This window comes from Papio anubis, chromosome 8 (genome assembly GCF_008728515.1).
Source record: "Papio anubis isolate 15944 chromosome 8, Panubis1.0, whole genome shotgun sequence".
Taxonomy (NCBI): domain Eukaryota; kingdom Metazoa; phylum Chordata; class Mammalia; order Primates; family Cercopithecidae; genus Papio; species Papio anubis.
In genome coordinates, this window is record NC_044983.1 from 1,177,162 (window position 1) to 1,202,678 (window position 25,517).

Genomic DNA, 25,517 nt, shown 5'->3' on the forward strand with positions numbered 1-25,517 from the left:
CCCCCATCCTCCTGCTGAGCTTTTCAGAGCACAGGAAACACGGGGCTAGATGTCGGTTTTGAGTCTCCAAAAGCCGGGTCTTGTTTTTATGTCTCCTTGGAGTCCACACGTGATTTAAATGGATTTGCCTCCAGATTTTCTTGGAAAAGGAAGAGGATGGGTGATGGGGATGTCTCAGTGCTGACTCCGTCTTTCTTCCTAATACTCAGGGTCACGTTTTACTGGCAGAAGCTCTGTGCACTCGTGGCAGGGCACGTTCCCACACACACATTTTGCTTAAACCCAGAAACACAGCACTGAAGCAAACACACAGTTGGCTGAGCCCTGACCTGGCCCAGTCCATCACTCATCAATGATTTGCCAAATAAAGAGTTATGTTAACAAGATAAAAGAACAGGCCGGATGCAGTGGCTCACACCTGTAATCCCAGCACTTTGGGAGGCTGAGGTGGGCGGATCACCTGAGGTCAGGAGTTCGAGACCAGCCTGACCAACATGGTGAAACCCCATCTCTACTAATTAAAAATATATATATATACAAAATTAGCCAGGCATGATGGCTCCTGCCTGTAATCCCAGCTACTTGGGAGGCTGAGGCAGGAGAATCGCTTGAACCCGGGAGGCGGAGGTTGCAGTGAGCCGAAATCGTGCCATTGCACTCCAGCCTGGGAAACAAGAGCGAAACTCTGTCTCAAAAAACAAAACAAAACAAACAAACAAAAAAAAAACCCAGCAAAAATGAAAGAAGACTGAAGGAGGCGTTTTTAAAACCTCCTGGAGCCTAGTTTTATGCTCTTCTTATATGATCCATGTACAGGCCATTAAAACAAACAAAACAGTTTGATAACTGATGAGTGTGACCGTTCATAGACCAGCCTAGAGGTGGAGATAGGAAAGATTTACATTTTTCTTTCCAATGGCAAAGCCTTTTGCCAGAAAAATCTTAAGAGGAAAAGTCAAAGTGAGATGATATTTTATTGGATTTTTTTTTTTTTTTTTCTTTTTTTTTTTTTTTTTTTTTTTTTGAGATGGAGTTTTGCTTTTGTCGCCCAGGCTAGAGTGCAATGGCGTGATCTCGGATCACTGCAACTTCCACCTCCTGGGTTCAAGTGATTCTCCTGCCTCAGCCTCCTGAGTAGCTGGGATTACAGGCACGTGCCACCACACCTGGCTAATTTTTGTATTTTCAGTAAAGATAGGGTTTCACCATGTTGGCCAGGATGGTCTCGAACTCCTGACCTCAGGTGATCCGCCCGCCTCGGCCTCCCAAAGTGCTGAGATTATAGGCGTGAGCCACTGCACCCGGCCAAATTTTATTTTCTAAGACATGAGACTCTCAGAAGGGGAATTGTAAAAATATCTGACTCCTTGGCTGGCCCAGAAAACTAAACTCACGTCAGGGCACCCAGTGGGTTGATCATGTCTCAGGTTCAAGCTTCCAGCCCTACCCGATTATCCTTCTGATGCCAGGGTTCCTCCCACCAGGCGGGTGGAGAAGGGCCAGGTGGGAGGGGCCCCAGTGACTGCCCCCAGCCCTCCTGTGGAATCAGGACTGTTTTCCTTGGGGGAAAGTTGGTCACGTCTTCACAGCAGGGCTGGAAAGTCACCGTGCTCACAAGAAATGAAAGCATCCAAGTGGCTGTGTGACATCTGTCATCCCGTGTCACTCTCACATGGCAGCCTGGGAGGAATCACACAGTTATATCAAATGTGATGTGCTTCAGAACATGTGGGTTTCAAAGATATTTTGAAATTCAGAACACGTGCTTTTTCAAGTCACCCTTTTCCTTTTAAAAGAAACGCGGAAAAAGCCGTTTGATCTGCTTCTTGATAGCTGGGCCGGACAGCGCGGTGGTCAACGCTGTGCCAGGCTTGCCTTACTCAGTTCTCTTCTCCACCCTCTGTCTGTTGTGGTTGGTTCGTGTGTCTTTACACTAGAAACAGCCTAGCATTTGCTGAAAATCATTGCACTTCTTCTTAAAGAATGTATTTAAAATCATCACAGTTGGAATGTATGGAATGTCTGCTCGAAGCAATTTATGTGCATTTTTAATTATTCACACGGCAGTCCCGCAGAGGATCTTGTAGTTAACAAAAGAGGCTCAACAAGCCCAGCTCACCGGCCTGGCTCGCTCTCGTGGGCCAGACACAGGGTGGGCCGCTTGCTCGGCTGGGTTTCTCCCGCCCGCTCCCCACGGCTTCCCTGCGCGGTGGTCCCCACGGCCGCCTGGGCCAGCCTCACCCGACCTGGGATGCGCTTCCTTCCACAGCTGCAGCGCTCGGCGTCTCCCCGCCCCAAACAGAGTAGGAGCTGCAGGCAGCCGTGGGTGGATGTGGGGATGGGCCTGGAACCCTCGTTCAGGGCATCAGGCTGGACCAGAGGAGGACGGAGACGCACGAAGAGATGCCAGAGAAGGATGCAAAGACACCAGCGAGGAGAGGGACCCAGGAGAGGAGGGCGGATGGCCTGAGAGCATTCGGCCCTCCCGCAGCCCGGCCATCCTCACGTCCCACGCTCGGGCCCTGGCGCACCTGTTCTTCCCTCCGGCGCTGCCTCCTCCCCGGAGCTGGCTTGAGTAGGCCTCCTGCGCGTGCGGCCAGAGAGCCGGAGGGGAGCCCGGCGGCAGCGGGGGAGACGAGCCATGCTCGGTGCCGGCAGGAAGGGCAGCTGTGCACCGAGCGCTGGTGGCTGATGAGAGGCCCTGAGGGGTCCAGGGAGTCTGTACTTTGTGGGGAAACTCAGGTTTTCATGAGGAAGTGACCCAGCCCAGGCTTTAAAATGCGTCCCTTTAGAATCTGCTCCATGGCTGAGGAAGTGACCGTGGTGGGCAGAGACTGGGCTGGACGTGCATGAGGCTGCAGTGTGTTTCCAGAGTCTCCAGGCGCCACGTGGAGATGAGCACACCTGGTGTTCGCTTGACGGACCCAAAAGCTGAACTGCTGTGGAGGAGGCTCAGGGAGCAGGACCTGAGGGCATCTCCACAGGGCAGGGAAGCAGGCGCAGGACGTGGGGACCAGGGAGGCAGGCGCAGGACGCGGGGACCAGGGAGGCAGGCGCAGGACGCGGGGACCAGGGAGGCAGGCGCAGACCACAGGGCTTTTGTAAGGGGTCTGGGAGCTGTGTTTTGCTACAATTGTTCATTGACCAGTGCCTGTTAGTTTCAAAAATAGCAACACCGTATAGTAATGAGAATGAAACTCATTTTTAAAGAGTTTTTAAAAGCTGGGCAGCGGTGTTCTTGCCCATGGGTTTAGCGTGATATGGAAACTGGGATATTTTGCCCCATTTCAAACACTCTTCTGGGAAGAGGACCCCAAAGGCATGGAGGCAGCTGGAAGGAAAAAAGACAAAGCTGGCTTCCTTCCTGGGAGCCGGTGTGGGCTGAGGAGCTGGTGAGGTGGCAGAGAGCAGCCAGGGCAGGCCCTCCAGGTACCAAGGCCAAGGCCTCCTGGGCTCTGAGCTCCATGAGCTTCTGAATAAACAGTGAGCTGGCTCAGCCATGGCTATCATTTTTGCAGGACTTGTTGTCAGCAGTCAGACCCGCATCACTGCCTGATCCAGCAGAGTCAATGGCCTTGATTTCCAGAATTCATCATTTCTGATTTAAAAAAGAAAACATCCATGATTATTTTAAGACACAGACATGAGTTCCTTAGATCCTCATTGCCCACGGACACTTGAAAAGGAAAAGGGAAATTGGAAACCTGCTGGCTTAGGCCTGGGACTGGACGGCTCTGCCCTGGAGTGGTGCCTGCTGACCCGGGTCCTCCATGGCGTGTGATGCTTTGATCACAACGGCTGAGGCCTTTGGTGAGAGCCCAGAACAGCCATCCAGACACTCAAAGCAGGTTCACACTGATTCAGAGTCCTCGGGGTAAAACCAATTCAGACCCAACTTAGGAGTTGGACAAGAATTTCTGGTGAAAATGGCTAAGGCATTTAATAGAAAGATATTCATGTTGTTAGTCCGTAAACTCTTATGAGAGATCCATGAAAAATTAAACCAACCATAGTTGGGCGTCATATTTGAGGGAGAGGGGTGGCAGCAGAGCCTTCTGTGGCTTCTGAGACGGCTTCGTGTCCTCTCACCCTGAGTCATCGGCTGTTATCACAGTATTTCCTGGCAGCAGAGAGCAGACCTGGTCTCTCAGCCGTTCAGCCTCCTCCCCTCCCTGCTCTGCCGTTTCCTTTGCCCTCTGCCCCCTCGTTCCTTCATTTTGTCACAGGGGCTGCAATGTCAGTAAGAAGGCATTACCTTAAATTCCGCTAAGAATAACTGCATTGAGGATGAAAATTTCACATTACCATCAGGCGTTGCCGCGGCCTCTCTTAAAGAGCTCTAGAAAGTGATGTGGACACTTTCAAACGCGCCTTGACAGGAAGTTTCAGAAACGAGCTTGGAAATTGGGACAATGTTAATGCAGCTGCCCGGTCAGTTTTCCGTAAAATTATTTTTATCCTCCCTTCCTCTCATCTTGCCAGATAATTATGATATACTTTTTGCGTATAATTTAGATTAGGTTGATTAGCCAGACCCACTCTATGCTATAAAATGCAGCTAATGAATTGCAGATTTTTCCATATCATTTTTCCACCTAGAGCATAGGCAGGACCTATCTATGATTCAAATGCAGAAAATATTTTTAAGAGCGTTCATGCATATTCAGAATTCAAGGAAAACCAGTTTCGAGGCACAAGTGCCATGAGGCTTTACATAAGAAAGGAAGTAGGGAAAGCATGAATGTAAGTCATGGACTCGCTGGATGCAGATTTTTATAGTAGACGCAGTTAAGGAAATTTGGAGAGGCTGCATGTCCCACGCTGCGTCCATGTGAAGATGGCAACGCTGGTTTATCCCTGTTCTTGGCTCCTTGAAGGAGAACGCTTCAGTTCCCCTCCCAGGTCCCACTGTGGGAAGACAGGTGTGGTCTGAAGCCCTGCCCCTGCTGACACAGGGAGGATAAGGGAAGTGTTGAAAGGGCCCAGGGAGGTCATAGAAGGTCAGTCATCAGGCTGGGCGCGGTGACTCATGCCTGTAATCCCAGCACTTTGGGAGGCCGAGGCAGGTGGATCACTTGAAGTCAGGAGTTTGAGACCAGCCTGGCCATCATGGCGAAACCCCAGCTCTACTAAAATACAAAAATTAGCCGGGCGCGGTGGTGGGCGCCTGTAGTCCCAGCTACTCAGGAGGTTGAGGTGGGAGAATCACTTGAACCCAGCAGGTGGAGGCTGCAGTGAGCCGAGATCATGCCACTGCATTCCAGCCTGGGCGACAGAGTGAGACTCCATCTCAATAATAATTTAAAAAAGGAAGATCAGTCATCAGCGTGGCCTTCAAGATCTCTGCTCGCGTCCCGTGCTCCGCCAAGATGCTGCATGGACATTTTCCTCACCTCATCTTCAGAACGACCCTTGGCACAAATGGCATGAGGCCCATCCTACAGATAAGGAAACCAAGGCTTTCATTACTTGCCCCAAATCATAAGAACCAGAGCTTGGATTTGAGCAAATCAGGCCGGCATATGATGGCAGATGGAAAGCTGTGCAGTCTGCGTGTTCAAAGAGCATTTGCAAAAGGCAGCTAAGACAGGTGGGGCTGGAAGTCTGTTCAGGAGAATGTGACATCTCAGCTCCCGGAGGCCGTTAGGGCTGTGTCCTCTCTGGATCTGTGTTGTTTAGAAAGGACTGCTGTGCAGTGGCAGGTGCAAAGCCTGTCACGTTCCACAGACTCCGAAAGCCGTTTGCCTTGGAGAAGGGAAAGAGCCCCTACGGAAGGCTGTCTGCTCAGCACATTCCAAGAAATGGAGGAGTTTCTCGGTTTCCTTAGGAACAGTTCAGCATCGGCTGCGATGCAGAGAGCCGCAACACTAGCAGACCTGCATTTGTCTCCTCTTGCTCTTCCAACTCAAAATAATATCTGAGCATTTCATGCCAAGTGGGATGAAATTGCCAGGGTTTTTCATTGCAGAAAACATAAATTGCTGAAGGCGGATATACTGCCAGTGGAGCTGGCAACGTGAAAATCATGCATGTGAGTCACAAACACGCAGTAAAACACATGCATTTATGCAGCTGCTAATCTCAAGAAGCACCAACAGATGGGAAAACTGGAACAGCCTCTGCCTGGAACGTGTGTCTCCGCATTCCTGATGCTGCTGGGTAACCCAGGGAGGCCAGCCATTTGGGGAGGTGGAAACAATATTGGGGCCCGCCAAGCTGCCATGGCCTGGTTAAGTTTCAGGTCAGGAGCTCTGTAACCTGTTAAAACACAATCGATCTAGAATCCGAGGCTTTAAAAATGAATTGCAATCTAGGTGCCGTGCTAAAACCTTGTGCTTACTTGGTTTTCTGCAAGTAAGCTTGACATGTGATGTATTTAAAACAAGAATAATGATGCCTCAGGCATGATTGGTCCGTGAATAATAGGAAACTGGTTTCATCTGTCATTTTTTAACAAATGCCATTCACTGTTATTAATACCCAGAGTGGAATAAATGAATAATGGCTAGGCCTGGGGATATAGATCAAAATTCAGTTTTATGGGTAAATAGTACTGAAAGTGGGTATTTACAGAGATTTAGGGAAGAAAACAACCAACCACAAATCAAGTTTTTGAAGGTGCTTTAATTTAGAAAATGAGAATAAACATACTATTTTGGCTGCGAAGTATTCTGGTATATAGATTTATATAATAAATTCTATCTATAGTCGATTGAGTTGACTCAATTCTGTAGGACAACTGAGTGCAGATTTAAAATAGTGTTACTGAAGAGAAGGATGTGCTTTTTAAGCTGGTTTGCGCTGTGAGGTTGTCCGTCTAACCCAGATAACATGAGTCACTCTCCCAGTACGTGTGTCCGTGACTGAACTGATTTCGTGGCGTAGGAATCGTCTGTTTACACATGATTCTCCTGCCTGGCTGTGAGCCCGCAGGCCGGGTCCCACCTGTGCACTGCTGCATCCCAAGCGTGCACCACACAGCGCCGATTCTTAGGTCCTCACCCTCAAGGACTGGTTGGATACGAGTAGTCGGTGAAGCTTCCTGTCCTACCTACCTTCCAGCAGGTGCGTGGTGGTCCCTTTACCTGTAACTGGGAGGACAGTGGTCACCACAGTTGCTGGAGCTGTTCTGCCACGTCGTCCTCAGATCATCCCTCTAAACTTCATTCCCAGGACAGGTTCTGTTAGGTGAGATCGTCCCTGTGGAAATCATTGTTGAACCAAGACAGGTTCTGTTAGGTGAGATCGTCCCTGTGGAAATCATTGTTGAACCAGGACAGGTTCTGTTAGGTGAGATCGTCCCTGTGGAAATCATCGTCGAACCAGGACAGGTTCCATTGGGTGAGATTGTCCCTGTGGAAATCATTGTTGAAGTGATCGCTTTGAAAGGAGTTTCCATCATCGCCGAGAGTCTTCTCTGAGGAGGGCGGAGGTGTTGAGTTCCTTGGCAGTTTCAAGCTGTGGATTTCTTGACAAGCCCACTTGGGGCAGAGCCTCCACTGAGGAGCTGGGTGGGAGGCTGGGAGTCCTTCTTCCACATGCCCCTCCCACGCAGTCCTCCACGCCCTGCACACTCCCACCCGGCAGCTCACGGAGAGGCCTCATCTCCGGAACACAGACGCCTGTCTGGGATTTGGCTATAGCAGGAGGACGCAGCAGGGTGGCTGTTCCATGGAGGCCACTGGAATCCACTCATACTCAGTATTGGTGAGCTTGGCAGGTCTCTTTTCCAAGCTCAGATTTTGATGCCAGAAAAGGAGTGGCTTAAAGAGAAATGGGAATGGGCAGTTGAGCACCCAAAAGAGACATTGAAAGGCCAGTCAAGAGGGTGCCTGGCCCATGCTTCATCTCCCCTTTATTTTTGCAAGGACGGGTCCTAAGCAGCTCCACAGATAGCTTGAGGTGGGCTGCAGCCGCCAAGGCCGAGAGGTGAGCAGTAAATGCTGACACGCCACACAGGAAGAAACAGGGGCTTTGGAGCCAGAGAGAAGTTGAGGATGCAGGTTCTCGTCAGTACTGTCATGGAGTAGTTGTGGGATTTTAATTCCGTAACATCTCCAAACCTCACTCTCCTCCTCTGCACCATGGGCGTGACGACGTTCTATCTTCCGCATTCAGAGGGTGTGTGTTCCCTCCTCTCAGGCAGCTGCAGTCAGCGACTATGATGTCCAGAGATCGCCCCAGGCTGACTCTTGTCCTGGAGATAGTGGGGCATGCAGGGAGCATCAGAGGGGACCTGAATTCAGGCTGGGTGAGCAAGTGCAGGCACATCATCCCCACAGCTACCATTTCAGATCGTTTTCGGAAATCGATTACGGGAAGACACCAGATAGACCCCATAGACTCAGTTGGGACTCAGCTTAAGTAATCTGTGCTGTTAGCTTCTGCACACAGTCCAACTTCGTAGGGAACCAGGGTGTCGCCCTGTTCAGATGCATCCTCCAGAGTTGCTTTTCTAGATGCCCAAGACAGTATGTCCTCCTCCGTGTTACCTGTGGACTGTAAAAGCTTGGGAAGCAGCCTTCCATGCTGAAATTTGAGCTGCTCGTGAACGCGACCAACGTGCTTCTGATGTGTGGAGCTGGAGTTCGTGGGAAAGCAGGACCGTCAGCTCTGAGGGCAGCACGCCTTCCTCACTGCCTCTGAGTCTCCTGCAAGACGCGCCGTGCATCGGCGGCACCGGTCCCTGGCGGAGTGGATGAGTGAGGGACTGTTCTGTGGGTATCTTTCTAGATGGCAGAGCTGCCACCATCTGTGTGAGGGAACAGAGCATCACTCGGGGCTGACCCACGTTAGAGGAAGAAGGAAGGAAGCTGCACGTCTTTACCACCACGCTTTTCATTCCAGGCCACGTCATTCCGACAAGGAAGACAATTCAGATGCTGTCTTTCCCAAAGACTGTTGGATGCCAAGTACTTTTACAATGTTTTATACTTAGGCCTACAGGTTGGTGGGAGAAAATTTGGAAAGCACAAAATGTTTAAAGAGGAAAATAAAATGCGGCCATAATTCTGCACAGAGACTATCGCCGTATCTTGATTAATTGCCACCAGACATTTTCCAGAGCAAACTCAGATCACAAACTGTATTGAGTTTGCGTATACCATTTCTCACATAATGTTATGATGGGAATTTCTAAACACTTAGAAGCTTTCTAACATTCTGCATGATAATCGCACCATAATTTACTTAACCATTCTGCTTTACTTGGACATTCCAAGATCAAGGCATATCAATTTTTTTTTTTTTTTAAGATGGAGTCTCTGTCTCCCAGGCTGGAGTGCAGTGGCACAATCTTAGCTCACTGCAACCTCCACCTCCTGGGTTCAAGCAATTCTCCTGCCTCAGCCTCCCAAGTAGCTGGGATTACAGGTACCTGCCGCCACACCTGGATGATTTTTTTTGCATTTTTAGTAGAGACGGGGTTTCACCATGTTGGCCAGGCTGGTCTTGAACTCCTGACCTCGTGATCCGCCTGCCTCAGCCTCCCAAAGTACTGGGATTACAGGCGTGAGCCACTGTGCCCAGCCTCGATTTTTTTTAAAGTAAAAGAAATGGGTGTCACAACTTACCCTGAAGTCATTTGCACAAAACCCAGAACAAGTGTCAGTAATAATTAGAGCTGTCACTGCTCCTGCCACATCGAAGCACCTCACGTGTGGGGTTGAAATGGCACCTGTGGAGAAGGACAGAAACCAATCCCAGGCATCCATCAGCTGCAGAAAATTCAGACAATACATCCACTAAAGAAGTTAAGAGCATTTCAAAGTGAACATTTTTTTTCATGTTAAAATGCCTGAGAAAGTTCTATCCAGAAAGCATGTTGTGTAACAAAGACATTGAGAGAGGGTGATGGGAGAGTCCTGTGTTTGTGTGGAAAGGCAGTGGTTCCAGAGAGGTCCACAGAGGTGGGGCAGCCCTGGGCGGCAGCCGGCTCGGTGGGTGAAGGTGAAGTGGGCCCTTGGTTAAGCACTTTTGTTCTGCCCCACTTATTGGCGGCCTCAGCCCCGGCTGTGGATGGATTCACCTGTGGTACTGTCAAATGCACTGACCTGGGCCCCACGCCACAACAAATGAGCGGGATCTCTGGGCTGGGGCGTGAGGCCTGTGTCCTCCTGTAAGGTCCCCAGGGTTAGGGAGGCAAGATTTAGCCAATAAAAATACAGGAACACCCAGTTAGGTTTGTGTTTCAGAAAAACATTTGATGTTGCATGAAATATATGACAAAAATGTTCACTGTTTCTCTGAAATTCACATGTAACTGGTGTCCCGTGTTGCCTGACAGCCCTACCCAGAGACTTCCAATGCAGTGAGCAAGAGAAACACTAAGGCTGGTTTCAGGCCGCTCCCCCCGACCCCAGAGGCTTCGGGCCGCTCCCCCCGACCCCAGAGGTTGTTTCAGAAAGTGAGCACGAACAGCAGTAGCCTGAGTTTTGAAGGCCACATTTTTCTAAGCTTTGTGAAATGCCCTTTACTCTGTCTTTAAAGTAGTGTTTCCTGGGTAAACATGGTGGACATATCCTTAAGGTATCTTTGGTATAAAACTGTATTAAGTATAGATGATAGTGCAAGGGACCTAACCCTGCATGCGTTTGGAATTTAGATCGGAAACAGGTTACATAAAATATAAGTAGTGTCACTTTTCATGGGAACGATGTTCAAGTTTCACCGCAGGCAGATGCGATTTCATCTTGAAGTTTTCAGATATTTAAGAAATAGTGCGCCTTTCTGCTTCGGCACTTTTTAATTTTTTTTCTGAGTCCAGAAAAAATGCAAAGTGAAGTGTATGTTGCTGTTAATCTAACTGCATTCCTTCGGAAGATGATGCGGTAATTTATCGGAAGGCACGGTAGTGTTTAAGCTGGTAAGGCCTGCAGAGCTCGGGAGCGGGAGGCGAGGGGGCCACGCGTGCACCTGGTGACTGGAGCGCGGGCCCCGCTGTCGTGCGCCTTCGCGGCCATCTGTTCTGACAGAGGCACTGATTGTCATTCTCAGTTGAGTGGGGTTGCTTCATTAGTGACTTTGAGACTTTCTCTTGGCCTGATTTAAGTGACATTTAACCACTGGTAAAAATTCCGCAGACTTTAGGGGCAGCTTCTGTGGAGACTTGATCCTCGGTCCAAAATAAAATTAGGAGCATTTCTATGGTTTTCAAAGAAAAGCCATTAGTAATCATTATGGCGGTGGCTGAGCGCGGCTGGTGCACAGCTGCGAGTGAAATGGAAGAGGAAGCCGGCATTAAAACCAATCAATGTCATTGTCCTATCGGAGCAGAAATGAATCCCTAATTTAAACAGCCTTCAAATCCTGTCATTACGGAAGCGGCTCAAATGTAGGCTCGAGCGTGTTTTCTGTAAAAGTAAACTTTTCAAGAGTTAGAAGAATCTAGAAATGGGGCGAGCTCAGATGGCTGAACTCTGCGCTGACTCTCGGAGGGCTGCTTCTGCTGAGTGCTCCCTGCGTGTCCCGGAAGCAGCTCCTGTGGGCGACACCCGATGGGGACCGCACTTTGCTCTGCAAACACTGTCACTGCACCTTCGCAGTGACACCAAGAGCCGAGGCCCAGGCCTGTCTCCTCCTCCCATGAGGAGGTGCTGTGGAGCACGTGGCCTGACCCTCCCTCACAGCTGGGGGCAGAGGGGCCGGGATGGACCCCATGCCTCCCTGACTTCCAACCAGGCACCCTCCCGGCTCCATGCTCATGGCGAGGCAGCTGATTCTGTGTGAAGACCTGCGTGCTACCCATGGGAGGCCAATAAGGAGAAGGGTTGTGTAAGACCACGGAGAGCTGTAGGGCAGTTGGTCTGAGAAAAACAGGGAGAACTCCAAGACAGGCACGCTCCATACCTTTCCACACATCTCCAGAGGTACATGTCAGCCCCCCCTCCACCCTCCACTGCCATCCCACCCTACGCATAGGGGAACAGTTAGCATTCCTTGGGAAAGATGGAAACCGAGTTCTCACCCAGGCAAGAGAAAATGCCAGGATCCCAGGGGCAGGCTGGACAGAGATTCAGCCTCAAGGAAAGTCCAGGAGGATCTGGGCAGGGTGCGAGGTGAGAGCGAGCTCAAGCTGTGCAGTAGAACCAGGTGGATCCGTGTAGCAAGAACTAGGGGAGAAGAGGCAGCGCCCAAGGAGCCCAGACGGCTGCCCTCATCTCCGCAGCTTTGAGACGCGCCTCTGTGGACCGAGCGCATAGGCAGCTGCCTCCATCTCCGTGGCTTTCAGATGTGCTTCTGTGAGCCCAGAGATTCCCTGGATGAGAACGAAGCAACAGAATGGGACAGTTAGAGGGATGGACCCCAGGGAAGACCCAGAGACACAGCTGAACGTGTGTGGGAGCCGTGAGGGTCCTGGTGAAGTTCCCCAGATTCTGAACCTTGGTTTAATGGTGAAGGCTTCACATTCTAATCCTCCTGTGAGCAAAGACATCCGTCAGCTCAGAAGACGTCCTACTGGCAATGAAAGGAAGTAAGCGTGCTTTTCAGAAACGGAAAGGAAGCAAGCCCACCGCCTCCTGCCATCTCCCTGGGCGGCAGCTGGGTCCCGTAGAGAAGCTGGAGCGGGTGGTGGGCACGGCAGAGGTAGATGCAGAAGGGGTGGACGCGGCAGGACCCTGCATCTTACCCCGATTCTTCCAGGGCAGTGCTGACAGCATGTTTTATGGTTTGGGGTTCTGTGTCCATTTCATTTGGAAAAAGGCCTGTACTATAAAAAGTGCAGTGTGGACTCACCACACTGGTGGGAACGTGTTGAATCTCCTGACCATGGTGGGGCTGGCCCGCCACGCCAGGAGGACGCAGGGCGCCTACCCTCCTTTTCTGCATCGAGGGGCAGTGGGATGAACCCATCAACACATAACAAACACTCTGCAGGGCCTACACACAGGACGAAAGTGGATCCTTTCCTTCTCCTGGTGTCTGTGAGGTGATAATACTATTGTTTCCTTTTTCACCAAGAAATCCAGTATTTTCTTATGAGCAATTTCCCTTTTCATGTGTGAACCTGGTTTTCCCTTCCGACACTTTGAAGGCTTAACTGGTTCCTTTTGCTTCCACGTTAGCGTGATTTAGAGACAGTTTCCCCGGGAAGATGCGGTTTGTGCTTTGAGTTTAAAACCTGTCAATTTAAAGTGTGGGTTTCCTCCTCTTCCTTCCCAAACCTCGCAGCTGGGCATTCACGGGACAAGTCTTTAAGAAATGAGGGGTTGCTTGGGCAGGCGCAGTGGCTCACGCCTTAATCCCAACTTCTTGGGAGGCCAAGGTGGGTGGATCACGAGGTCAGGAGTTTGAGACCAGCCTGGCCAACATGATGAAACCCTGTCTCTACTAAAAATACAAAAATTAGCCGAGCATGGTGGCAGACACCTGTAGTCCCAGCTACTGGGGAGTCAGGCAGGAGAATTGCTTGATCTCGGGAGGTGGAGGTTGCAGTGAGCTGAGATTGCGCCACTGCACTCCAGCCTGGGCAACAGAGTCAGACTCCATCTTAAAAAAAAAAAAAAAAAGAAAGAAAAGAAAGAAAAGAAAACAGATGCCACTCAACGCAGCTCCTCCAAACAGACGCCACCACACAACAGAGCACACGGAGCTCCAGCCGCAGGGTTGAGGCTCAGCTTCACGGAGATCTTCCTGGAGGACCCTGGCTTTGGTCTGTGGTTGTGGCTGAGCTGGACATCTTTGCCTCTCAGGATGCAGATCGCAGACGCTCATCGTCTTGCAGGCAGCTCCAGCTTGTGTGGTGGCCGTGCTGGGTCTGTGCTCGGGGCCTTCCCCTGTATGCTGTCCGTTTCTAGTGTCTGCAGGTGATGTGCGATTCACTAATCACCCGAATTCAGTGCATCTCTATGTTAAATAGTGTGTGTCCATCTGCAAAGCACAGGACGGCCCGGTGGCCACTGGGTGCCGGCTCCCCGGCCTGTCCCGAGAGCCTCTGAGAGCAAAGGATTGGCCCAGGTGTGGCTGACGGTGACGTGGGGCCCCCGGCACGGTCCTCCTTCAAGTGCCTGGAAACACGAGCCCACCTGATACAAAGAGAATGTAAAACACCCACTGGCTTCCCTGAAAGTCAGGTTTCTTCTCACAAGTAAGTCTACCCTGGAGCTACATGGCCCATCGGTCACTCGCTTGCCCACAGTCATTTCTTTCATCTCTTCTGCCTCTTCACTGGGGGAGTGTTCTGCCTCCCTCCATCATCGCTCAGGAGAGCCCTGTTGCAGGTCAGTGCAGAATCTCTGCATGAGACATTGTGGTGTTGGTGGAAGCATCACAGGGCCTCGTGGGGGCACTGAGAGGAGCACATGGGGGCCGGAACCCGCAGGTCTGTCTGTGCCTCTGAACTTGGAGGATTGTAGGGGCCGGAACCCGCAGGTCTGTCTGCACCTCGCTCCTCTGCATATGCGCTCTGCCTCTCTGGTGCTGATTTCCTCACTGGAGAGTGTTGATGGTGCGGCCACCCGGGCCCAGGTCTCTGAGGGCGGCTCTGGGAAGCGTCCCACTTCCTTCCTTTCTCAAGGCGCGTGGCCGAGTCTTCCTTCCAGGAAGCGTGAGCAGCTTGTGACACTGAGACGACTCATCACTTAGCAAAGGAAGGCAACGTGGGTACCCCACAGTGCTCACGGCGCCCTGTGTTTCACGAAGGGCTGTCACAGACCCTCAGACCCACCAGACCCCGCTGGGCCACAGGGGACTGGCAGGACAGCCGTTTCTCTGAAGCTCAAGGGTGATCAGAAATGCTAGAAAGTGCGCCTGTGTTGTGTCCACGCGGGGCAGGTCCGCGCTCTCCAGGCGGCACCCGAGGCACCGCACACGCCATCCACGCTTCCGCTGCTGGGCCCCGAGGGGTGCGGTGCCGGGGGAGGGCTGGGTGCGGACTCCGCGGAAGCACCAGGGCACGGAATCGCTCGACCGCTTTGCTGCAGCTCCCCCGAGACGGTTCACGGGGTCTCCGGGTCACGCGTTAGGGAACACGGTTCACGGGGTCTCCGGGTCACGGGTTAGGGAGCGCGGTTCAGGGTCTCCCACGCGTTAGGGAACACGGTTCGCGGGGTCTCCCACGCGTTACGGAGCGCGGCCTTCATGGAGCTCCAGCAGGTGAGAAAGGCGACTCCTGAAGCGCGTTCTGCCAGAAGGGACCGAAGTGAGGGGCCTGAGTGAGGAAGCCCCACGCGGAGTGGCCGTGGTGAAAGTTGCGTTTCTCCAGTGAAGACAGACGCGCATCCCACGCGTGAATGGGTGATTCCCAGCACTTGTCAGTGGAAGGCACGTGTCTGGTTTCGGGAGGGAAACGTGATGTGGGAGGTCGGCGCTGTCAGTGTCGCAGCGTGATCAGCGTGGGCAGGGGCTGGGTGGGCGCCGAGCCTCTCCCTGGGCGGTGTCCAGTTTGGACCGTGGGAAATAAGGACGCCAGGTGGAGGAAGCTCCGTCACCGGGTTTCAGGAGGTCTCAGCGCGCAGGCGGAGCTGTGGTTCTATGACGGCGGCCAAGCTGGCTTCCTAGGCCCCGCGGCCCATCTTCCCCATGGTCGGTGGAGCAAACCGCTCTCCTCCCTGGTAGGAAGAGGCCAGGAGAGAGAGAGATCTACGGAAAGAACGAGGGTTCCTGTGTCTCTTTAAGCATAGATAAGGGCATTTCTGAGGTGGCTGAGATGGTCATTAACATTTCTCCCCCACGGTCCCAGATGCTGAAGATGTGAAGAGGAGAACACGCCTACCCACGCCCGTCCAGGCGAACAGCGTTCTTGCCTAGTGAGCGTTCTGGACTGGGGATGGGAACGTGGTAGAAGTACCCTAGTCCCCTCTGTCCACAGGGACATGGTCCAGGACCCACAGCGGATGCCTGAAACCTCAGCCAGTGCCAGCACTTGTAGGTAGATTTTTCCTGTTGTCAACAAGAAGAGTCAAATTCTGTATTTTGAAGGGATTTATTCTGAGCCAAATATGAGTGACCCATGGCCGGTGGCACAGCCCTCAGGAGATCCTGAGAACACATGCCCAGCGTGGTTAAGATACAGCTTTTGGTATTATACACTTTAGGGAGACATAAGCCATCGGTCAATACCTGTAGATGTACGTTGGTTGGGTCTGGCAAGGTGGGACAGCTGGAAGTGGGGCCTCCCGAGTCATTATGGAGTCAAACATTTTCCGACTGGCTGTTGGTTGAAAGAGTTAAATTATTGTCTAAAGACCTAGAATCCATAGAATGCAATGTCTGGGTGAAGATAAGGAGTTATGGAGACACAGTTCCCACTGTGCAGAGGAAGCCTCCCGGCAGCAGGCTGCAGAGGGGATGGATGGTAAGTGCGTCTTACCAGAGTCAGTTCTCTCCTGGATCTGGGAAAAGGAAGGAAAAGGACGGGAATACTCTTTAGAACATAGATTTTCCTGGACTATTTCAAGATATGGCAGAAAACAAAAACAGAAACAAAAAAACCCCACACATTCGGGATTGAAATATTTTTATTTCCTCCTTTATCTGTCACATGATGTGGTGCCAGAGTCAGGTTGGAAAGTGAGCCACGTTATGCAGGTAAAGAAAACCCCTGTAGTGAGATTCCGTGGTTTGTAGGGCATGACTCCCCAGGCCCCCTGGATAGGAATTTGGGCAAGAGAAGAAGAAAGCCAGAGTGTAGAACTCACTGTGTCTGTGCACCCATGATAAAGCTCAGCTGGTATGTTAACCACAGTAAGAGAGTAACCTGAGTAACTATAATGAAATCGGCACTTATAACAATCTACTGTAATAAAAGGTGTGTGAATGTGGTCTCGTTGTCTCTCTCAAAATCGCTCATTCCATACCTCAGGTGACTGAAGCCACGGGAAGAGAACCTCCGAGAAGGGGGGGAATACAAAGCCTCGTTAGATAAGGAAGGATGGTAGCCACAGTTATACTGACACACATGCTACATTAAGCTCTCCTAGCTGGAAGGCCACACCACACTCGGAAACCTTCCATACATGTACTCTCAGCCCATGCTGGATTTTTAACTTTGAGCGGTGTTGCCTGAGCCACGTGGCTTCCAGACCTCCTATTATCTCATCCGATAAACAGCAACGGCAGGTGGGAGGAGATCAGGCAGCAAAGCATTTGTACTCCTACAATTCGAAGGCTGACCTTCAAACGTCCCCACGCCTCATCTTTGGAGTGCCATTCTCAAGATAATTAGGTGTGTTCCTCGAGCAAAGCACAGGCTTCTGAGACCAAGCTTGTGCTCTGTGTGAAGCACGTGGCTTTGCTAAACTCCATGCTTGCTGCTGGTGGTGGTGTTAGCAGAGCGCCCATGCTTGTCATTGCAACTGTGTGATGTTGGCCCATCCTTCAAGTCCACCCGGTGAGAGCCCGGCCTTGTCTCTGTGTGCATGTGTGCTGAAACTCGGGCATAAGGAGGGCGGAGGTTGAGGGTCCATTGTTTTAGTTTATCCCCAAATTCCATTCTCACCTAGCTGGATGCTCTGTTCTCACATTACTCACACATGTGATGATGGTCTCCATGGAAACTGTACTTAATTAGAACTGTCCATCATATTTTTACATGAATGAGACCATTCCAGTCTGTGGCTTTATATTATACTTAATGTGGGCATTTGGCAGATGTATTTCATTAGCTGAAAGATGCAACTTAAAGTATGCAAAAAGTGCTGTTAGCCTTGAAGAAATGGGGTTGTTTTATGTTAAATCATTTGAATGAGCTGTCTTGTAAAATACTTAACCTAATTCACATAGCTACCTCTTATACATGTATATTTTTTAAAAAGCTGTAACTGGGCAATCCCATAAAATGAAATCTTAGTTCACATTACCTGAGAGGCAACTGTATCCTGTTCATCAGCATCTCACATTCCAAATCTGTCATCTTCCTTTCCTGACCTTCTGCCAACTCACTGAAAACAGCAGATGCCGATTTGCTGAATCAGGGGTGGTGACAGCAGTGTAAGTGGCTCCAGCATCATGTTCTGAAGTAAATCCTTTTGCAGACTACAGCCTGGCTAACTGCATCTAACACTTGGGTCAGGGGTGGGGGCAAATGTGAGATGTGCCTCAAAGCCTGTCCATGAACATTGGAAACCCATGTATGTGTGAATACATGCCTAGAGTCTGAACCTGCAATCATATTTATAATTATATTTTGGGCACATATGCCAAAGTGGTGACAAAGATGTGTGTACATACATGTGTCATCGTTCTGATACATACCCCATAAATAACATGTTTACAGGGATGTGTAACATGGTACCAAATGCTGCCTTATCTGATGCTCCCTGTCCGCCTCCTCAGGCCATTCCCCACCCCTCTCACTGTGGCTGGTGTGGGGCAGAGCCTCCCTGGGATCCGGCTGTGTCTGCGCTGCCTCTGCAGCCAGGTAGAAACCAAGGCGGCCTGGAGAGTTGGCACCTGGTTTCCTGGGCAGAGCCCATCGGGAGGAGAGCCACTGGATGGCGCTCAGTCCAGCTCCCCAGGGACCAGTTAAATAAAATCACAAGCTCATCTATCTCCCCAGGTCCCTGTTGCCCCACACATGGAGGGAGGACAGTGCTCAGTGACCCCAAGACCTTTTACAGCCACATGGTGATATCATTCTAAGAAAGTGATGTCTGCTTTTGTGTTAGCACAGAGTGAACAATGGAAAATCAATGCCAGTGACCTGGATGATCTCCCAACAGAGGGAAATGAAATCAGTGTTTTGGTCAAAGTGGACCTAATATGAACTAATATTAAACACTAAGACCACAACTGCAGGCTTTGAACATTGCAAAATGAGGCTTCGAATGGCGTGAAGCTTTCTAGACAGGAAGGAAAGTCTTTATCATGGACGACGCGGGGCCCTCACGGGACTCACCCAGCTGCAAGGAACTAGGGATAATCAGAGTGGGCTGATTTTACTGAAGTCTGTTCCAATGCAAATAAGGCCTAATAAATTTGAAGTTAGGCCAGAGTTAAAGCTGAGAATCATTGGGATTCACTGCCTACGTCTGTGTCTAGGTAGGAGAAATACGTGCATCTGTGGTCACAATGCTTCCTTACGGAAAACAGTGGTTGTTCCTGAGGTTATTGGCACAAAATGCTGGGCTCTGAGCAGTGACATTTGAAGAAATACGAAGGTGTCCGTCATGTTTGAACTGTGTTGAGTGTGGAGGCTTTTGAAGATGTGCTGGGAGTGACTGCAGTCTATCCCAGAAATGCATTAAAGAGTGACTTTGTTTCTGTCTTTGCAGAGGAAGAAGGTGGAGACCTGGTCCAGCCGGGCATCAGCTTTCCAGGGCCGGCAGAAGAGGATCTAGGTAGAGTACATTCGTCAGCCCTACTGTGGCGGGGCCCGGACAGAACCGGGCATGCTCCGGGCAGCTCCCACCATCGGGACCTTCCCACAAACACACGTTAGCATGTTTGCCTTTAGAAAGGGAGCTAAAAAGAACTAAGTACATTGGGACACTTTTTTCCAAAAATAATAGTTTGTAAACATTACAGAAGTGCTGGGTGAGGAAGAGCTGTTCCTGGCCCTCAGGAACTCAGGCAGCCGTTCACATAAACGATGCGTGTCTCCAGAGGTGAAAGACCGTTCCTTCCCTTGCTCCTCTGTGACTAAACGTATTCAAAGCAACCTCAGGAAGCAGGGAGCTCCCATATTTGCGTTTTTCACATAGCCCTTCCTTGGCAGGAAGCAGCTCATCTCTCCAGCCGGCCCCACACACTGGGGTCTGGATGCTGAGTATGACTGTGCTCTTCCTTCCAAGGACCCTGGGAGAGGCTGCCACGACATACTTTCCCCGGTGCTGGTTAAAATCACGTGGAAATTTCATTTCTGAGCTGCCACTGGCACAGTAAAGCTGGTGCCATATTTGCCATCAGTCTTTTGACATGGAGCTATGCTTACAAGAAGAAGGCCAAATGCTTGTGTTAAAGATGTGAAATGTTGAATACATTTGACATCAAACGGTTGAATACAATCAACGACAAACTACAGCTGAAGACGGAAGCCCCATCAGTGGCTCTGTCTGTGGTTTTTCTCTAACCTAAAAGATTGTTGGCCTCTTCCTCAACCCACTGATGGCTGTCTGCGGTGACAGCACTCAGGGCTGGGTCATGGATCACAAGTTCAATTCATATTTAAATGTGCATTTTTAAAAACGTAATTCGGACTTTTAGCCAATGCATCTGTTGCTGGTTTGATTTGCCTAAAGAATAATGCTGAAAATTGAAGGAGTCCACTTTACATAAAGCTGTGATTTCTGTTAAAGAAAACTACAGCCAAAAAATGTTTGCTTTTCAATGTAAGATGATGGAAATGGGTAGAGTTCTAAAGGATGACAGTCCATTATCCACTGCAACTGGGTGCTAAATTTGTTGCTAACTGACGTTCTACACAGCCTTTCTTCACTTGGAAATAGACGAGTGAAAGTATTTCAACTTCTCATTAGGAAGCGGCAATGGCTATTGTGTTGGAATAATTAGGCATCTGTTTTTCAAACCTCACTCTGGTAATAATCCATCGCGATGAATCTTCACTACTCAGTCTGCCTAGGGAGGCTTCCAAATGCATGTGACTCATTTGACATTTGTTTTCTTGAGGCTTTGGAGGTAGCTCAGCTGCCTTTTGCACTGTCTCTGGACAATGTTAATGCCCTAGTTGTGTCTATGCCAGTTCTTCTCCATAGCAGTGGCCCCCACGTGCCCCAGGGGCCTCCTCTGGGGCTGCAGGAGGTACTTGGGGTGGTTCTGCTTGGGCACAGGCACAGTGAGAAGAACCTGGAGGCTGCAGCAAGGGGCACAGAACCGAAACAAGAGTGCAGGAGTCACTCTGGGGAGGCCAGCTTTGCCCGGATTCTGACCCTGGACTCCCAGGTTGAGAGCTTGTTTATTCCACAGGCACACAAAGTGAGAATCAAGGGAGAGGCTGGGGGGCGAAGGAGGCAGAGTGTCACACGGGTGGCTTGGTGCAGGCAGGATTGTAGAAACAGAAAGCATTTCTTCATCTTAGTCCTTTGTAAGTAAGTTCAGCAGCATTAAATGCGTTCACGTTGCTGTATAGCCGTCAGCACCTCCGTCTCTAGAACTTTTTCCTCTTCGGCAAGTAAAACTCTGTCCCCATGAAACACTCACTCCCATTCCCTTCCCCAGCCCCGGCACCCCCATCCTGCTTTCTGACTCTGAATCTGACTGCTCCAGGGCCATCCTAGAAGTGGAACCACACGGGATTTGTCATTTAGTGACCGACTCATTTCACACGGCATAATGTCTTCTTGTTACTGCACATGTCAATGTGTCAGATGCCCTTTCTTTTGGAGGCTGAGCCACACTGCACTGTGTGGATGGACCACACTGGTTTCCGTTCCTCTGTGGACAGATCCCGGGTCACTTCTCCTTGACTGATGTGAATAGCGCTGCTGTGAACACGGCGTGCAGCTCTCTCTCCATGTTGCTGCTTTCGGTTCGTTTGGGTAAACGTCCAGAAGTGGAATTGGTGGATCCCGTGGTGAACCAATGCTTCCTCCTTTTGAGGAACCTCCACACTGCTTAGGAACGGGGTGTGCTTTGCGAGCTGCCTCTATGGTCTTGCCATGGGGTGAGGGTTGGCAGTTGTAAGAATGAGAAGGGTCAGATGTTAGAAGCTTTGGAAAGAAGGAAATGAGAGGATTTGGTGATGATTGGCTGAGAGGACCCTCAAACACGTGCCTGGCTTTCCCCTCTTGGGGCGTGCGTGGGTGGAGGGAGAGGGAGGAGCCGCTGTAGCCGTCTGGTGAGCCCAGGGAGCTGAACCAACCGGGTGCAGATGCGCGGTGACCTGGAGTCGAAGATTTGTGCAAAAGTGCACCTGGTGAGGAAGGTGGACGCACTGGTTCCAGTGAGTCTGTTTAGCCTGTTCACGGAAATATTAGGTCTTGACCCTAGTTCTATGTCAGTCAGGATCACCCTGGAGAAAGTTTAAAAACATACCAGTGCCCAGGCTCCATCTGATGTATTTGTCTGAGGAAGGACTTGGCTACTGTCATCTTTAAAAGTTCTTTACCTGATGCTTTTTTTTTAAATGGAAGAAACGCTTCTTGTTTTACTTTAAAAATATTTTTTCTAGCTTCATTAAGTTATATTCACAGATACAAATTGTGTATATTTACGGTGTACAACGTGACGTCTTGATACAGGTATATGCTGTAAGATGAGTTGACAAAGCTAATTAACATCTAATTAACATTTCGCCACCTCACATCCTTATCATCATCCTGTGCTTGTGAGAACACTTAGGATCTCATCTCTTAGCAATTTTCAAGTATACAAACCATTTACCGTGTGGTACCTAGACCTCCTCACTTACTCCTCTCGTCTAACTGAGATGCTGCAGCCTTCCGCCAACACCCTGCCGGTTCCCCCGACCCTCCCTCTGGTGACCACCCTCTGCTTCTGAGTTCTCTGCTTTCAGATTCCACGTGTAAGTGAGGTCACATGGCCTCTGTCTTTCTGGGCCGGGCTTGTTCCACTTAGCATGATGTCCTCCAGGCTCATCTATGTTGTTGCAAATGCCAGGATTTCTCAGTTTTCAAGACCGAGTAGGTATTCCACGTTTTCTTTATCTGTGCCTCTGCTGATGGGCTTGAGGCTGGTTCTGTGTGTTGGCTGCAGTGAACAGCACCTCAATGAACACGGGAGAGCAGATTCCCCTTCCACACATCGATTTTATTTCCTTCATATAAATACCCAGAAGTGGGATTCCTGGATTATTCCTTTATCATTCTAATGTACCCCTAGGATTGAGAATCCTGATATAAAACATATGAAAGGATAATTAAGAGTAAAAGCAAAAAACACAAGAAGAAAGGAAGAAGGAAGGAAGGAAGGTGGGAAGGAAGGAAGGTGGGAAGGATATCTGAGTTAGGTTCCTAACGCTATCCTAATAACATTGGGAGCAAATAGCATCATTTTAGTCATTTATTTTTCCGAATTGAGTGTTCCAATCTCCTCATCTTTAAACTGAGAGAGTTAAATGATGATTTTAAGGGATCTTCCAAGTCACAAATTTACGGATCTATAATTCTACTGGGTCAAATTAAAATTAAAAACACTTCATAATGATCTTGATGCTATTACAGTAAATGAGTAACCATCATTTCCAAAATGCGGGGGGACATTTTATAGCACAGTATAGGTTAAAGTCATAAAGCAATGAAGTGACATTTGCTTCTGGTCCTATTTCAAACCATCAATCTTTTTTTCCCAACTGCCCTCAGTCTCCAAAAGCTCCAAGGAAAGCTGAATGGCATTGGCTGAAGAGCTTAAGATACCATTAGTGCCAGATGAATTAATAAAGCCGTCCACGCCTGTGTTATTACCCATTACCTCTTAAGAGCACGTGCGTTCTCTGAAGCTCATAGAGTGTAATGTATGAAAAGTAATTTTATGATGGGGAAAATGGCTGTGAAATATAGGAGGATAAGGAAGTTTTCTATAAAATTAAAGTCACCAATAAAATAGATTAATGTGGCACATTCAAAATGAATCCAATGAAAAAGAAAAATCCCACTTTTTCCAGAAGAGAGGTTTCTAGGGAAGACCTTCAGACACACTAGAATTAAATTGCCCTCTTAGTAACATTTGTAACATTGGCTCATTATAGATGTTACTTCTAAGAATGGCATTTTTTTTTCATTTTCCTGAATGTTATATTTAAATCAGTTGTAAAGAGTTGGTAATTTATTTGCATCTATGAAGATTGTTATATTGACCCAAATTTTGTATTGATAAATGAATGCAAAATGAAATGAAAACAATAGGCAGATTAAATCATCAAAGAATATTAAGCACATATTATATATGCAGCATAACACTGAGAAAATGTACACACTGTGTGATTCTGAAATACCTGAATATTGAAATAATACTTAGAGCTTTCCGCCTGGCAGGCACACAGATTGTGAACACGTTTTATATAATGGGACCTCAGCATAGCTTTAATCATCGCCCCAGCATTTAAGTGTACCAGCGTCTCATTCTAGTGTCCATTCCCAGAATATTTATTTATTTCTTTCCATCACTATTATCCATACCACCACCATTCCATGTGTCCTTCATTCCATCTCCATTTATCCGTCCCTTCCCTCCTTCCCCTCCACTACCCTTCCCCTTCCACCCTCCACCACCCTCCTCCACCCCTCCCTCCACCACCCTCCTCCACTGACCACCCTCCTCCACTCACCACCCTCCTCATCGCGGATGCGCAGATCCATCCATCACCGCCCATCATTAAAGCGATGCATCATCATCACCGCCTCATCATCGCCATCATCATCGTTCGTCATATCATCCGCTTGAATGCGGTCATCATCGCCGCGGCCTACATCATCGCTGCCATCATCCGCTGGAGTACTTTATCATCACTGGTGCGTCCATCATCTGCACCATCCATCGCTGCCATCATCCGCGATGCGGATCATCATCGCCGCCATCATCATCCGCTGATGCCATCATCATCATGCGCCATCATCACTTTGATACCCCACTCTCCACTGGGTGCCCTCCATCCCAGGTCATAGTATCCACTTATACCGCCTGTTGGGTTCGGGCCTGTGTCCTCCTACGCCGCCCGGTGGGACGCATTGACCATGGGCTCGGCCACTGTGACATCAAACACGTGGTCATGTGAAACACCTGGTCTGTGGCACAGGAAAGGGGCCGTGACGTGCAGTGGAAGGTCAGTGTCAGTTAATCACAGGAAGCCTCACTGGGAAGCACTGCATTTTAACAAGCCCATTTTTAAATTTGTGTCCGCACAAACACATCAGATACTTTTAAAGTTACACATATCTAACATTTGTGAAACTCAGGATGCCGGGGTTTTTATCTGAATTTCTGGGGTGCATTCTATAGCTTTTCTCCTAAACATCACACGTTCCAGCCTGGCCCTGCCTCCCGCCGGGCGGTGCCTGCTCCCAGGTTGCCCCCCAACACCCCCGCCACCCCCCACTAGCCCCCGCCATCACACACATGTGGCTGTTGATCATTCCTGCCTCCACGCACTCTGGCATCCATTCAAACAGCAGCTACTGGTGTTTTCTCCGCTGTGGGATGTGCCAGTGGGAATGACCTGGAAGTTCCCAGACATACGTAGCAGGTTCAACGTCGGGGAGGAGTTGGAAAGAAAAAAGGAATCCACAACTGCTGGAGGGAAGTGAACCCAGTGCCCTCAGGAAGCACTGACGGTGTTCCCTAAAAACACAGCCAGCAGGCACGTGAGTGCTGACTAAGCGCCCGGGGAAGACGGGGCGGACGGGCGGACGGGGCACAGGCTCGGGCTTCGGGGATTCAGAGGCTCTCCAGAGGTGATCATTTGTAGTTAAGGACCTAATGTTGTCACACTGTCAACGGCTTCTGTTCTGCAGTTCTTTTAGAGCACTGAGTTTTAAACCGTGGGCTACAACTCATTCATGAGCCATGAAATCAAGTGACCGGGTCACTACCAGCAAATTTTAACATGGAAACAAAAATACAACAGAAAAATGTAGACTAGGCTGGGCACGGTGGCTCACGCCTGT

General features: G+C 49.8%; 1 protein-coding gene across 1 annotated transcript in view; it reads left to right on the forward strand.

The window, feature by feature from the left end:
• Nucleotides 1–25,517, forward strand: part of DLGAP2 (DLG associated protein 2) — a 698,808-nt gene that overhangs the window by 483,840 nt on the left and 189,451 nt on the right. The window contains exon 3 of the mRNA XM_031669909.1: nucleotides 19,212–19,277. Within this exon, the coding sequence (XP_031525769.1) occupies nucleotides 19,212–19,277 (66 nt within the window). The remainder of the gene's footprint in view (nucleotides 1–19,211; nucleotides 19,278–25,517) is intronic.